The 14,133-nt window shown below is 48.2% G+C and overlaps 1 protein-coding gene across 4 annotated transcripts; it reads left to right on the top strand.

Moving 5' to 3' along the window:
• Positions 1-4,894: 4,894 nt before the first annotated feature.
• On the top strand, positions 4,895-12,135 carry LOC101540083 (leukocyte elastase inhibitor). Of its 4 annotated transcripts, none has more exons than XM_055128900.1 (7): positions 4,895-5,124; positions 5,584-5,761; positions 8,186-8,323; positions 8,918-9,035; positions 10,578-10,720; positions 10,851-11,018; positions 11,646-12,135. In XM_055128900.1, exons 2-7 carry the CDS (start codon positions 5,594-5,596, stop codon positions 12,048-12,050), a joined length of 1,140 nt encoding a protein of 379 aa, XP_054984875.1. In that variant the 5' UTR covers positions 4,895-5,124; positions 5,584-5,593; the 3' UTR covers positions 12,051-12,135. The 4 variants fall into 4 exon arrangements, with proteins under 4 accessions (XP_054984875.1, XP_054984873.1, XP_054984876.1 ...); XM_055128898.1 differs by having other exon boundaries at positions 5,566-5,761; XM_055128901.1 differs by lacking the exon at positions 4,895-5,124 and adding an exon at positions 5,214-5,306.
• The last annotated feature ends 1,998 nt before the right edge of the window (positions 12,136-14,133 follow it).

Genomic DNA, 14,133 nt, shown 5'->3' with positions numbered 1-14,133 from the left:
AGATGGGGCTAGAGAGTCAAATACCAGTTTGGTTAAGTGTCCTTCTGAGGTGGCAATTTTCATGAATCTTTACCAATAAAATGACTACTCAAGCCTCAGTATTAATTCCATCTTTGTTTGACACTATTGGTCATTGACACCCATTGACTTTGGTACAAGAATCTATTTCATCTCTTTTTATATTGAAAAACATGGTGATGGCATTTGAATGCATTAAGTTAATAAAAATGTCAAGGAAGAGACAAAATTCTTGAAAGCATCAGGGTTTATGGAATCACTGTCTTTTCCCAACAGCAGGAAAAATACAATATTGTAATTTATTTTATTTTGTTTTAAATTAATTTATTTTTTAATTAGTGAATCAACGTGAGGGTACAGTCACAGATTTATATATTTTTGTGTTCATATTTCCCTCATACAAAGTTCGAGAACCCATCCCTTCACCAGTGCCCATTCTCCACCACAAATAAACCCAGCATCCCTCCCACCCCACCCTGCCACTGTGGCAGGGTATTCCCTTTTCTTCTCTCTCTCTAATGTAATTTATTTTAAAGGTGGAAGTTTGGGAATAATGACATGGAGGGACTCTGAGATGAAGGGATATTTAAAAAGGACTTTCAGTTGAAAGACAAAATAATACCCTGAGCCAGGCTGGAAGGTTAGAAAATGTCCATGATGGATGTTCCGCAATTTGTTCTAAATAATGTTTTCTATCACAACGCTCAAGCTTCCGACTATTTCATTAAACAGCCTCCCCTTTCATTCTTCTTTATCCTATGTGGTAGTTTATAGGGATACCTGGGAATATTGCAACGGGAAGATTTACAAGCAGACAGGGTGCTTAACTCACCCCATTGGTTTCTGCACAAGCTCTTGACTCCACCATCTGTACCAGTTTTTATGGTGAAAGGACTTGGTTTGGGACTAAAACAGTGACCATAATGGGACTCTGATTGAGAGAAATCTCAAATCTTTCCATTACAGTAATAACTAAAGAGGACCCAGCATAGACTTATTCTCAATATTTGGCTACAGTAGACAACACTTGACCCTCCCACTTGCAACTTGAGCACCTTCCCCGACACCAGGGCCATTTAGAGGGGAGAATGCAGACTAGGAGACAACACCTCGTGCTCCGAGATGATTTGGGTCAGACGGACATCTTCCTGCCCTTCCATCTCTGTGGTCAGCCTGTCTCAGGGCTGATTTCAGCAAACCCTGGACCATAGCTAGTTGGGGCCCAGGGGTGCATACAAAGGAAAGTTTCTTCCCCATCAGAAAAGACTCAGCAAACTCCTCCCCCACACTGCCATTAGACCCTCTGCTAGGGCCCAGAGCTTGACGCTGCCAGACAGAGCTCAGCCCTTTCCTTGTTTCTGCCCACCTAGATCAGACATGCAGCTGGTCATGGGACCTCCACGATGGTACAGGAGACTTCCCGGTAGCGAAGCAACGTCTCTGCACACCCCCAGCCCGCAAGCTTTCCCTCCTTATCTTAATCTTGAAAGAGTTACTGCCATTGAAACGGGACAGGCTAAGAGCCATAATACTTAACACTAAGTTAAGAGCATGGTCATGGACAAATTCCATCCTGATCCAAAGAGAAACAACTGGACAATATTAGTCAATAACTGGGATTAGAAAGGACTAATCTGCCTGAGCACTGTAGTCTCAGATCTATAGTGAGATGTCCCCAGGAGAGCCGTCTTAAAAACTCAATGCATCTCTTACTGTGTCCATACTTATATCACTTGTCATTCCTTTGATCTTGGATTTGCTGAAGTGGGCGCCACTAACATCTCCAGTTGTCCCTGTTGCATGCTAGTGTAGCCCAATGGCATCTGCTCACTCCAGGTACTGGAAAAGCTTCAAACCATTCGTTCCGGGCTTTGAACAACTCTGACCATCTCATAGGTGGGCGGCCATGCAGTCTTTTGACGTCCCATGGAATTTACTCGGTAACAGCTTCTAGTCCAGCAGTCATCTCTAAATCACATTATGTGTCCAGCCTGTCTGATTATCAATGCCTTGGCAAATGAGACAGCATGCTTTATTCTTGTCAGAACACCGGATTCCTTCTCTCACTTGAGTGAAATGTGATACTCCAAGCATAGCTCTTTTGATTCCTCTTTGGGATACTTGAATAGCGTTCTCATCCTGTTTTCATAGGGTCTAGGTCTCTAAGGCATATGTTAGTGCAGAAAGAATGGTGGAGTGAAAAAGATGTCCCCGGAGCCAGAGGTTCTTCGTCGTCCTCTTAACCACTTCTTCAATGCTCTTGAAGGCATTCCACACTGCACGTTGCTCTCTTCCTCCTGCACGGTTCAGGTGCCAGATCGTTTGCCATGTCGAATTCTTGACCTAGGTACACATAACTGCTGCATTCAGAGTTGCTCATTCTGTTGAGGGAAAATGGAACATCAGGAACTAGTCCATTTCTCATGAACATTCATGCTGTTCATGAGGTTCAGCTGCAGTCCGACCTTTCCATACGAATGATCAAAGTCAGCCAGCATTCATGCCGCTTGACTCATATTTGGTGTTATAATAACGATGTCATCAGCAAAGCAGAAGTGGTGTACTTGTTGACTGTCTATCTTCACTCCCATTCCTTCCCATTCCAGTCGTCACATGATATTCTCGAGGGTGGCACTGAAGACTTTCAGTGAAATGGTGTCGCTCTGCCGAACTCCTCTCTTTACGTTGATGGTCACTTCTTTGTAGAATGGTGAGATCCTGGTGGTGAATCAGTAACACAGCTCATAAAGGATCCTGATGTATTGAGTTTGAACACCTTGTTTGGCTAGGGCTTCGATGACTGCTTCAGTCTCAACAGAATCAAAGGCCTTCTTTAAATCAATGAATGTTAGACAGAGCAGCATCTTGAACTCTCGCAAAACCTCAGTGAGCTTGGTCACCGGGTGGATACGGTCGATCACGCTGAATTCTTTTGGGAACTCAGCTTGCTCACATGGCTGTCCTTTGTCTAGTGTTCTGCCAATCCTATTCAGGATGACTCGAGTGAATAACTTGTAGACGACAGACAACAGGCAGACCGGGTTATAGTTGCCAATGTCATGAATGTCTCCCATCTTGTACAATTAGATGGTCCTGCTGGTTTTACTTTGGGACGGAACCTTGCATTCAGACAAGTAGTATGTGAAGAGCCGAGCCAGTGTATTGACGAGTGCTAGTGGCAGATTCTTCAGGTGTTCGGGTCTGAAGCCCAGCTTGGTCCTTCCTGGGATCCCCTACTTTTGGCAACTTGGGAGGTTCCTTGAGAGCCCCCTTGGGTAGGTCAGACCCCCTGAGGTTCCATGCTGATAGCCAGGGTGGCAGTGTGGGATAGGTATGGATCTCCTGGGGTGCCCTCCAAGTTCCTGGGACACTAGTCCTGTCCCCGTTCCCTACAGTCCCCCTTGATTTCTGTCCTTCCCTTCCTCTCAAGAATCTGTTGTCCTGAATAACCTAGGTGCCCAGGGGTGGCATACCAGATTGAATGGGACATAAAGTAGAAGGCAACCAATCTCAAGAAAATATAAACACACAAGACTTAACCTGTAACAACATGTTAGTAATCTCTTCTACAAGGTTCTAATGGCTCCATGGTGAGACAAAAAATATTCATACATCTTTTTCTAAGGAAATATTTTTTAATCAGTTATAGCTCATTAAAACAAACAACATAAAATTAATCATTCAAAACCTGTATAGGATCAGGCTTGAGGAATGGTTGGGAAAATAAGAAATAATAATGGTGGGAAGGTGCACTGGTAGTGGAATTGGTGTTGGAATATTGAATGCAATAAATCATGAACAACTTTATAAAAATAAAATAATAACATAAATATAAATGAATAAAAATTTAAATGCTACCGTGAGAATAAAAATAACACCTGTTACATCAACAACTATCATTTCAGAAGTTTCAAGGCCCAGGATGGTGTATTTAAGTTTCTGTTATTATGTAGATACAATGTGTTTATCTGAACCAAAACACGTATATTTATATGAACTTTTCATGTAATGTGATGATAGTAATGTCAAAACTTTAACCTCCATTGATATAAACATTGTTCATGACATTAAACATATGCAAAGGCCAGGAACCAAGCTTCAAAATAAAGTTATGCACATTTAAGCTTGAGTCCATGACAAGGGATTCAATGTCAGATTTAATTTCTCTAGGATGCTTATATTAATACTCACAAACCAAAATTGAAGCATAGTTACTTTATTACAAGATCACAAGATCAACTTTAATTTAGGCTTTTGGAGATTTTTAAGTAATATGCATTTTACCTATTCTATAAATCTTTTTCTGGCACATCTAAATAGGCATCAGATAACATGTAGGAGTGCTGACTCCTGTTCTTCACTCAGGGATCACTCCTGGTGAGTTCAGGAGACCATATGGGATGTCAGGGATTGAATTTAGGTCAGCCAGGGTATTTCCTCATTGAACACAAGTTTTTTCCCCTTTGTTCCTTCCCACAAGGAGATGTCAAGAACGTGGGAGGGTGTGGGAGGGGGGAGTAAGGTGCGCAGAATTATTTCATACCCGCCAACACTAATGATTCAGGGGAAACTAGGAACACCCCTGAAATACCCCACCCAATAGCTCTTGCCTTCATTTTTCTGCCCCCCTTGGCATTCTGTGAGCTCATCCTAGAGGCGCAGTGAGTCTCAGGCTTGCGTGCAGGGTCCCCAATGCTTTGCTCAGCAGCCGCGAGTTCAGACACAGCCCAGAGGGGCGCGGCGGGGCTGGAGAGATGCGTTGGTTCCTGAAAGACAGTGACTTGGTCCCTGTGATTTGGAACCAGTTCTGGTTTATCTTGTCCCGGCATTTCCCTGTGCCAGCTAGCTTCCTCAGCATCCCGTCCCCACCTTCCCCACAAGCCCTGGGGTGCCCATCCCGCCCCGTCCCCACCAGGACCCTGGGAGTGTCCCCATCTCCCACGTTTCCCACCAGGCCCTGGGCGCGCCCGGTCCCTCCCCGGGCCCACCTCCTGCCCGGCCTTCCAGGAACTGCAGCCCCGGAGGCCGGGCTGGGCCCGCCCATCCCTCATCCTCCCATATAAGGCTGCAGCTCGGGCCAGGTCCGCAGACCCCGCGGAGAAGCAGGTAGAGCTGCGGGGTGCCCGGGAGCTGGGCGGGCGCGGGGACAGTCCTGCTTTCGCCCCACCCCGTGCTGCGTGGGGTCCAGGCTGGGCCTGTCCCTTTCAGGCAGGCGCTGACCCGCCGGCCCGCAGCCTCCACCCTGCTAGTCGGCCAGAGCCAGTGAAGGCGGGAGCGGCCGAGTGGTGGTCAGCACTGACCCCGCGCTGAGGGATTGTTTCCTGGCCCCTGCGACCCCCTCTAGGGCCTGGAGACACTGAGAGGGACAGGAGGGAGGGTGTGGCAGTGGTGGGGGCGGGGCGGAGGGGGCTTGGGCCCCTGCAGCCAAGCTGCCTGCAGACCCCAGGGCGGCTGGCCAAGCCCCTGACAGCAGTGACTGGCCGAACTGGGGGCTGTGGAGGGTGGGCGGGAGTGGGGGGGTGGCCTCACCTGCGGGCTGCGCCGCAGCCTCTCTTCTGTCCACAGCCCAGAGACCATGGAGCCGCTGAGCGCAGCCAACACCCAATTCGCGCTGGACCTGTTCGGCGCCCTGAGCCAGGACGACCCCGCCGCCAACGTCTTCTTCTCCCCCTTGAGCGTCTCCTCGGCGCTGGCCATGGTCTTCCTGGGCACGCGGGGCAGCACCGAGGCGCAGCTGGCCAAGGTGAGGCCCGGGCAGGCCGCTCCTGCTCTCTGACAGCCGTGTCATGGGGGTCCAGGTGCCAGGGTCGGGGGTAGAGGGGCTGATCCCAGCTCCAGCCCAGACTGTCGCTTCAAGGCAGGCTGGCAGCAGCTGGGGCCAGCACTGGGCACCCAGGCCAGGCAGGCCTGCGGGTGTCTGAGGCAGGCAGTGCGGACAGCTGTCCCCGGGGGCTCTCCCGGTCAGGACCCTCTGGGACTGGGGCTTTGGTGGGAGACTGTCGCTGTGCAGGGCCACGCAGACTCGGGCATCCCGGCAGATCCTGAGGCCACTCTGCACTTCCTGTCCTCCTTCCTGACCTGGTGTCTGGCTGCAGGGGTGGCCCCGGGGACAGTGCTGGGCCAGGCCCTGCGTAGTGCAGCTGGACAGTCCTGGAGCAGGAGAGGCGCTTGGTGGGTGCTCAGGGCTCACTCCTGGCTCTGCGCTCAGGGATCATCCCGGCTCTGTGCTTAGAGTCACTCGCAGCTCAGTGCTCAGGGCTCACTCCCAGCACTTTGCTCAGGATCACTCCCGAATCTGTGCTCGGGGGACCCAATGCACTGCTAGCGTTAGAACCAGAGTCAGCTTTTGCAAGGCACCACCTTCCTCCTCCCCCACCCCCTACCCCCATCATCTCTTGGGCCCTGAGCCACAGTGGATGGGGGGCACTTCTGTGCTGGGCAGACTCCAGCTCCGTCTGGGGCCCCCCGCTTCTCCTGGGCCTGGGGAAGGTGCAGCAGCAACGAGAGTCCCTGGAACACACCTGCTCAATCCCTGACGCCCCTGACACCGGGTGGGGAAACCCAGCCCTGGGCTCAAGGTTGTGAGTTTGTTCTTGCTGGGAAGCTTCTACTCTTTTTTTTCTTTTAATTTTTTATTAGTGAATCACCGTGAGGTAAAGTTACAGACTTACGAGTACATTCGTCCAGTTCCTTTTCCTTCCACGGGTTCTGAGTCGGCTGAGCAGCTGTGTCTCCGTGGAATAGGAACTCCTGAGGCGGTCAGGGTGACCCATGCCCTGTACACAGGGTCTGAGGGCCAGACAGTCTCCTCCTTCTGGAGACTGTGATCCCCAGTGCCCCTGTTTTGTAAACTGTTATCCTGCTCAGGAACAAAAATTACTTTTCCATGAGATGTTTTTAATCACTAGTATCAGTTCTTCAACTCCTTCCAGGATTCTTCTTTTTTTTTTCTCTTTTGGGTTCACATCTGGTGCTGCTCAGGGGTGACTCCTGGCTATGCACTCAGAAATGATCTCAAGCAAGGAACCGTCTAAAGCCCTAACAAACGCTTCATTTGAAATCGATTCGAAGGAAACCAAACTATTGCCATATTCTCAGGCTAAATAAGTTGTGTTTTTTAAACAAGTGAGTTACTGCTGCTCTTTGAGTGATTTAAAGAAAGTCCAAGGTCTTGTGCTCCTTCATAAGTTTCTGATTGCTTTTGTCTGAGAAACTTGAGTCAAATTATACTTAAGAGCAATAGGCATAGAGCACACTCATTTGGGTTTTCTTGGGACTGGGGGAAATGGCAGATTAGTAGAACTATTTGGTTTACTAACGAATATTTATGGGATTACAAGTATAACCAGAACTGATGCAAAAGCTGCTTCTAATATTTGAATCCTCATGTTTCACAAAATGATATATTTTATATTCCTTATCATTTGTTCTTCTTGGAAAATAATGTTTTGGGGGGCTGAAGAGATAGTCCAGTGGTAAGTTGCTTGCCTTGTGTGAGATTGGCCCAGGATCAATTCCTAGCACCCTATATGGCCCCTGAGCACTGAAGGAGTCATCCCTGGGTTCAGAGCTGGGAGTAATCCCTGAGCACCACTAGGTCTGGCTGCAAAGTAAAGAAAATAATAATAATATAGCAATGTGTTTATCAGGGAATCATCCCTAAATGTAATTGTTTTTTGCATTTTTTGGGGGGGTCACACCTGGCGATGCACAGGGGTTACTCCTGGCTCTGCACTCAGGAATTAGCCCTGGCGGTCTCAGGGGACTATGGGGGATTCTGGGAATCGAACCCGGACCAACCACATGCAAGGCAAATGCCCTACCCGTTGTGCTATTGCTCCAGCCCCCCTAAATTTAATCTGGGCTTGTCCCTTTCATTCAGGTGCTGAGGAAAGCAATTGCAAAGTATTATATTGTAACAAAGAGTAAACAGTTCTAGAGAGAATGTGTCCTTTGTGTGTGTGTGTGTGTGTGTGTGTGTGTGTGTTTGTACTTTGGGTCACACCCTGCATGCACAGGGGTTACTGCTGGCTCATGCAGTCTTGAATTACTCCTGGTTGTGCTCAGGGGACCTTATGGGATGCTAAGAATTGAAACCGGGCCAACCACATGCAAGGCAAACGCCCTACCTGCTGTGCTAGCCCTCCAGCCCTGTCCTTTATTTTAGACCCTTCATTTCGACATGGTGGAGGAGATTCATTCAAGATTCCAGAGCCTGAACGCCGATATCAACAAACGTGGCGCTTCCTACATTCTGAAACTCGCCAATAGGCTGTATGGAGAGAAAACCTACAACTTCCTCCCCGTGAGTACGGGGTGCTGTGTTCTGCAGTTCCCGAGGCTGTGCAGAGGTTTTTCACACACTAACAAGTCAGTTCAAATTTGTAGAAGTGTTTAGAAAATGATGCCTCTTTCAAGCCCAGTGGCTGCTGTCCCCTGCTCATGGATGGGGTTTCATTTCATGGTCTTGCAGGGGAGGGTCAAACTCCCAGTGCTCTCGGAAGGTGACACTGACCCCTGTCCTCCTCATCTTTGACCAGCATTTGCATGTTGATGAAGATTTTAGTCAGAATTTAGGGAAGAATTGTTTAAGTTTTGAAAAACACTGGAACTCTACATGCTTAAATTATGTTTATCCAGTAGATGTGTATGTGCATGTGCATGTGTGTGTGCATGTATGTGTGTACGTGTGTGTATGTAATAAATGAGTAGAAAGCTAGAATATTTCAAGCCACATAAAATTGATGTTTCTTAGGTCAATTTTTGTGGCATTGAAAGATGTATGAAAACTGCTTCTGTATGTTATTGCATTTAGTCAAGACATTTCTGTCTTTTCTTCTTCTCCTTCTCCTTCTTCTTCCTGCCTTCTTCCTCCTTCCTTCTTCCTCCTCTTCTATAGGAGTTCTTAACTTCGACTCAAAAAATGTACAATGCTGAACTGGCCAGTGTGGACTTCCAGCGTGCAGCTGAAGATGCAAGGAAGGAGATCAATGCGTGGGTCAAAGGGCAGACAGAAGGTAAGACCAGGACGGACCACCTGTCTTCCCAAAACAGTTACAGCAAAGCCACTGCACTGGAAACTGAATGACGTTATTGAAGACACTATCTATTTCCCACCGAAACATTCATCCAACTCATATTTTTGTAATTATGAAATGTTTAATGTAGGTAGAAGAAATAAATACTGGGGAGGGAATGCAGTGGGTGCCATATTAGTCAATACACACATGCAAAGGGTCACCTTGAGTTTTTTACATGAAATGGTGAATCAGTGTTTACAATCTCTGTGATTGGACATTTTCCTTTCCCCAACATCACATCTAAGAAGTGAGATGTGGTAGGCGGGAGTCAGTTTAGCAGATCTCACTGAGTCAAGGGATGACTCAAGCCCCAGTTCTTTCACGGAGGATCCACAGCCCCGTGGGACCAAACATGTATGGTCATATGTGGTGCCATAGTTCTGTGAAGACACGTTTTGCATTGTGGATATTTATCTTTCTCTCAAGAATAAACTTCCTGGTCGAGTGATAGTACAAAGGGGAGGGCATTTGCCTTGCACATGGCCAAAGTGGCTCAATCTCTGGCATCCCATATGGCCCCTGGTTAGGGTCTGGTGTTGATAATTTCCCCCTCTCCTAACTTGCACAGAGTTCAGCCAGTAATGCAACACACAAGCGGAGTTTATTAAGCCAGCTAGCTGGGGTCAAGCTTCTAGGCACGCATGCCCAAGCAAGACCCCAAACAAGGGAAAAGCCACAAATTTTATAGTCAGTGATTGCATCATAGCCTACACTTGTGAATTTTAACATAAACATAAGTGAAAATGCAAGTTTCATGATTCAGAAGAAAACATATTTTCAAATAGTACAAACAAGCAGTTACAGATAGGTGATGTAGACATGTTTCCAGAACATGCTGGCAGCTACCCACCCTGCTTATGTCTGGGTGGCATCTACGGACAGTGAATAGCAGTTATAAAACTATTTGCCAAGGCCAGGTTTTCAGCCCAAATGACCTGCCCTCACAGATGGCCGTGGGGAGAAGTGGGGGTTTTAAGAAAAACAAAAAGGTTTAAGTAAAACAGGACGTGGAGCAGGAACCAGTCATGATGGAATCGCTCCTGCCCCGCTCTGTGTGGTACTGCCAGATCATTCCTGAGTGCATAGCCAGGAGTCACCTCTGAGCATCACCAGATGTGACTCCAAAAAGCCAAAAAAAAAAAAAAATAAGAATAATCCTGGAAGGAGTTGAAGAACTGATACTAGAGATTAAAAACATCTCATGGAAAAATAGTTTTTGTTCCTGAGCAGGATAACTGTTCATAAAACAGGCACACGGGGGATCACAGTCTCCAGAAGGGGGAGACTGTCTGGCTCTCAGACCCAGTGCACAGGGCATGGGTCACCCTGACCGCCTCAGAAGTTCCTATTCCACGGAGACACAAACCGCTCTTTCCCAACTCAGAACCCGTGGAAGGAAGAGGAACTGGGACGAATGTACTCGCATTGCCTGTCGGTGCCCCTCAAGCTTTGTTTTTCACAAAAACTTGATCATTTTAGGGAAAATTCCGGAACTGTTGATTGAAGGGATGGTTGACAGCATGACCAAGCTGGTGCTGGTGAATGCCATCTACTTCAAAGGGAAGTGGCAGGAGGAATTCTCAAAGCAGGACACCAGGGAAGTCCCCTTCAGGCTGAATAAGGTGAGAATCTCAGGATGCACCCTGTCTTCTGGGGTTGAGGGTGGGGGAACTGGTGACTCTCCAGACACCCTGTGCTCTGTGGTGGGGGAGTGCAGCTGTTAAGGGGCACTTTTCTTTCCCTCCTGTGCAGAAAGACACCAAAAAAGTGGACATGATGTATCAGAAGAACAAGTTCCCCCTGGGCTACATCAAGGCCCTGAAGTGCCGCGTGCTGGAACTTCCCTACCAGGGCCAGGAGCTCAGCATGATCATCCTGCTGCCCGATGACATTGAAGATGCTTCCACGGGTCTGAAGAAGGTGACAGGGCCTTGCTGTGGGCTTCCGGGAACCCGGCTCTTCCCGGTCTGATCTGCTGGCCTGTCACACTCACTGACTCCAGTTTCCTTTCTCATTCTTTGTCCTTCCATGATCAGCCCCTAGTATACGTCTGAAGTTCAGATTTCAGCTGTAGGGAGGAGCAGTGGGGGCCGGGGGAAGGTTGGACAGGCTGTGCCAAATGTCACCCGGTCACCAGCAGGACATGGCGACTCTCTTCCAGGGTCCTGAGCAGTGAGGGTCAGAACATGGGGCGTTGCTACTCAAACAGTTGTGGGAAGGAGCTTCATCTTACAGGCTCAAGCCCTGTTCTTCGCGCTCAGTCTCACCCCAGTCCATCAGAAAGCAGACCGTGAATGACCTTTCAAATAGTTCTGTGGCCGAAATGGAGCCTTGGGCCAGCTGCTGGCTGAGCACTGGTTCTGCATGTGTGAGACCCTGGATTAGATCCTCACCGAGAGAGATGGGGGTGGGGGAAATGAGGGAGAGAGGAGGGAGAGAAATAGGGAGAGAGAGGAGATAGGGAAAAGGAGAGAGAGAAAGAGGAGTGGGAGAGAGGTGAAGGATAAAATTGTCTCCAACTCTTTCCTTTGCCCATTCAAATTCCAGATCGAGGAGCAGCTGACTTTGGAGAACCTGACGGAGTGGACCCGGCCCGAGAACATGCCCATTGAGGAAGTCTACGTGCACCTGCCCAGGTTCAAGCTGGAGCAGAGCTACATCCTCAACGAGGCCCTGGAAAACCTGGGGCTGCACGATCTCTTCGACAGCGGCAGGGCCGACCTATCGGGTATGTCGGGGGCCCGGGACCTTTTCGTTTCCAAAGTGGTGCACAAGTCCTTCGTGGAAGTCAACGAGGAGGGCACCGAGGCGGCGGCAGCAACGGCGATCATCAACAAGACCTGCTCTCTGGGGCCCGAGGAACACTTTCTCTGTGACCATCCCTTCATCTTCCTGATCTGTCACAAGGCCTCCCGCACCATCCTGTTCCTGGGCAGATTCTCCACCCCGTAGAGATGGGGCTGCAGAGGTCAAGTACCAGCTTGGTTAAGTGTCCTTCTGAAGTGGCAGTTTTCTTGAATCTTTACCAATAAAACGACTACCCAAGCCTCAGCATTAATTTCATTTTTGTTCGATACTATTGGTCATTGATACCCATTGACTTTGGTACAAGAATCTATTTCATTTCTTTTTATATTGAAAAACATAGTGATAGCATTTGAATGCATTAAGTTAATGAAAATGTCAAGGAAGAAATAGCATCGGGGTTTATGGAATCACTATCTTTCCCGACAGCAGGAAAAATACAATTGTGTAATTTATTTTACATGTAGGAGTTTGGGGATAATGACATGGAGACACTTTGAGTTGAAGGGAGATTTTAAACAAACTGTTCAGGTGAAAAACAATATAGTACCCTGAGTCAGGCTGGGAGGTTAGCAAATGTCCCTTGACCAATGTTCGCTATTTGCTAAATAATGTGTTCTATCACAACACTCCAGCTTCCGACTATTTCATTAAACAGCCTCCCCTTTCATTCTTCTTTATCCTACATGGTAGTTTATAGGGATACCTGGGAATGTCGCAACAGGAAGATTTACAAGCAGACAGGGGGCTTAACTCACCCCATTGGTTTCTGCACAAGCTCTTGACTCCACCATCTGTACCAATTTTTATGGTGAAAGGACTTGGTTTGGGACCAAACAGTGACCAAAAAGGGACTCTGATTGAGAGAAATATCAAATCCTTCCATTACAGTAAAAACTATAGAAGACCCAGGATAGATTTATTCTCAATATTTGGCTGCAATAGACAACACAAGACCCTCCCACTTGCAACTTGAGCACCTTCCGCAACACCAGAGCCATTTAGAGGGGAGAATGCAGACTAGGAGACAACACCTCGTGCTCCGAGATGATTTGGGTCAGACGTTTTCCTGCCCTTCCATCTCTGTGGTCGACCTGTCTCAGGGCTGATCTCAGCAAACCCTGGACCGTAGCTAGTTGGGGCCCAGGGACGCATACAGAGGAAAGTTTCTTTCTTCCCCATCAGAAAAGACTCAGCAAACTCCTCCCCCGCACTGCCATCCGGCCCTCTGCTGGGGCCCAGAGCTTGACGCTGCAGGACGGAGCTCAGCCCTTTCCTGGTTTCTGCCCACCCAGAGCAGACACCCAGCTGGGCATGTGTCCTCCATGATGGTCTGGGAGACTTCCAGGGAGCAAAGCAGCATCTCTGCAAATACCCAGCCCACAAGCTTTCCCTCCTCCTCTTGATCTTGAAAGAGTTACTGGCATTGATCATATGCTGGGGTGGTTTCAGGAAATCCAACAAGAATGATCCTATTGCTCTAGAACTCTAGAACTCTTCTCTTCCAGCTCTTCGGCCTAAGAACTACTCACGGTCCGAGTTAGTGATGCTCATTGGGTGGAAATGGAATCACTCTCCGGGCAACTCTGACTCCTCTTCCTAGTGTCAGCAGGGGAACAAGGGCAGGGATTTGCTGATGATGCAAACAAATGGTGCAGACAGAGATGCTCATGGAGGGGCAGGAGCAAAAGTGCAGCAGGGAGGGCATTTGCCTTGCGACTGACCCTGGTTTGATCCTCAGCATCCCATATGGACCCCTCCTCCCCCTCCGTCACCGCCAGGAGTCATTCCTGAGTGCAGATCCAGAAAACCCCTGAGCAATGCTTGGTTTGACCAAAAAAAGCCAAACAAACAATGACAATTAAGGAAAAACATTTTAAAATATTTTTTAAAAATAGATGGTCATGAAGAAGTAGGATGCTCAGATCTCTTCAGCCCTCTCTGAGAAATAAATAAAACATTAGCTCCAGGCCAGTGAGAGATGCCAGGACCCCTGGGATCTGGAAGTTGCACCTCCTGGGCAATTCCTAGTGCAGAACAGGCCAAGAGTGCAGCGGGTTATTGGCAAAGTTTAGGGTTCGGTAGCCCAGTCTTTCAGGGTTCCTGTCACTCCATAAGGGATTTTAAAAACTGGATCCTGCACATCCCACTGAACAGGATTGTGAAATTGGAGGTTCACTCCAGGTGCAGGTAAACACCTTTTTTTTTTTTTGGTCACACCCGGCGATGC

This window comes from Sorex araneus, chromosome 2 (genome assembly GCF_027595985.1).
Source record: "Sorex araneus isolate mSorAra2 chromosome 2, mSorAra2.pri, whole genome shotgun sequence".
Lineage (NCBI taxonomy): Eukaryota > Metazoa > Chordata > Mammalia > Eulipotyphla > Soricidae > Sorex > Sorex araneus.
This window is presented reverse-complemented; position numbering and strand designations above follow the sequence as displayed.

Excerpts from the sequence above, each read along its gene's own strand:
- LOC101540083 (XM_055128900.1), top strand. The coding sequence starts at position 5,594 with ATGGAGCCGCTGAGCGCAGCCAACACCCAATTCGCGCTGGACCTGTTC. Across the intron at positions 5,762-8,185 it reads CCGAGGCGCAGCTGGCCAAG|ACCCTTCATTTCGACATGGT; the intron begins GTGAGGCCCGGG and ends CCTTTATTTTAG. Across the intron at positions 10,721-10,850 it reads TCCCCTTCAGGCTGAATAAG|AAAGACACCAAAAAAGTGGA; the intron begins GTGAGAATCTCA and ends CCTCCTGTGCAG.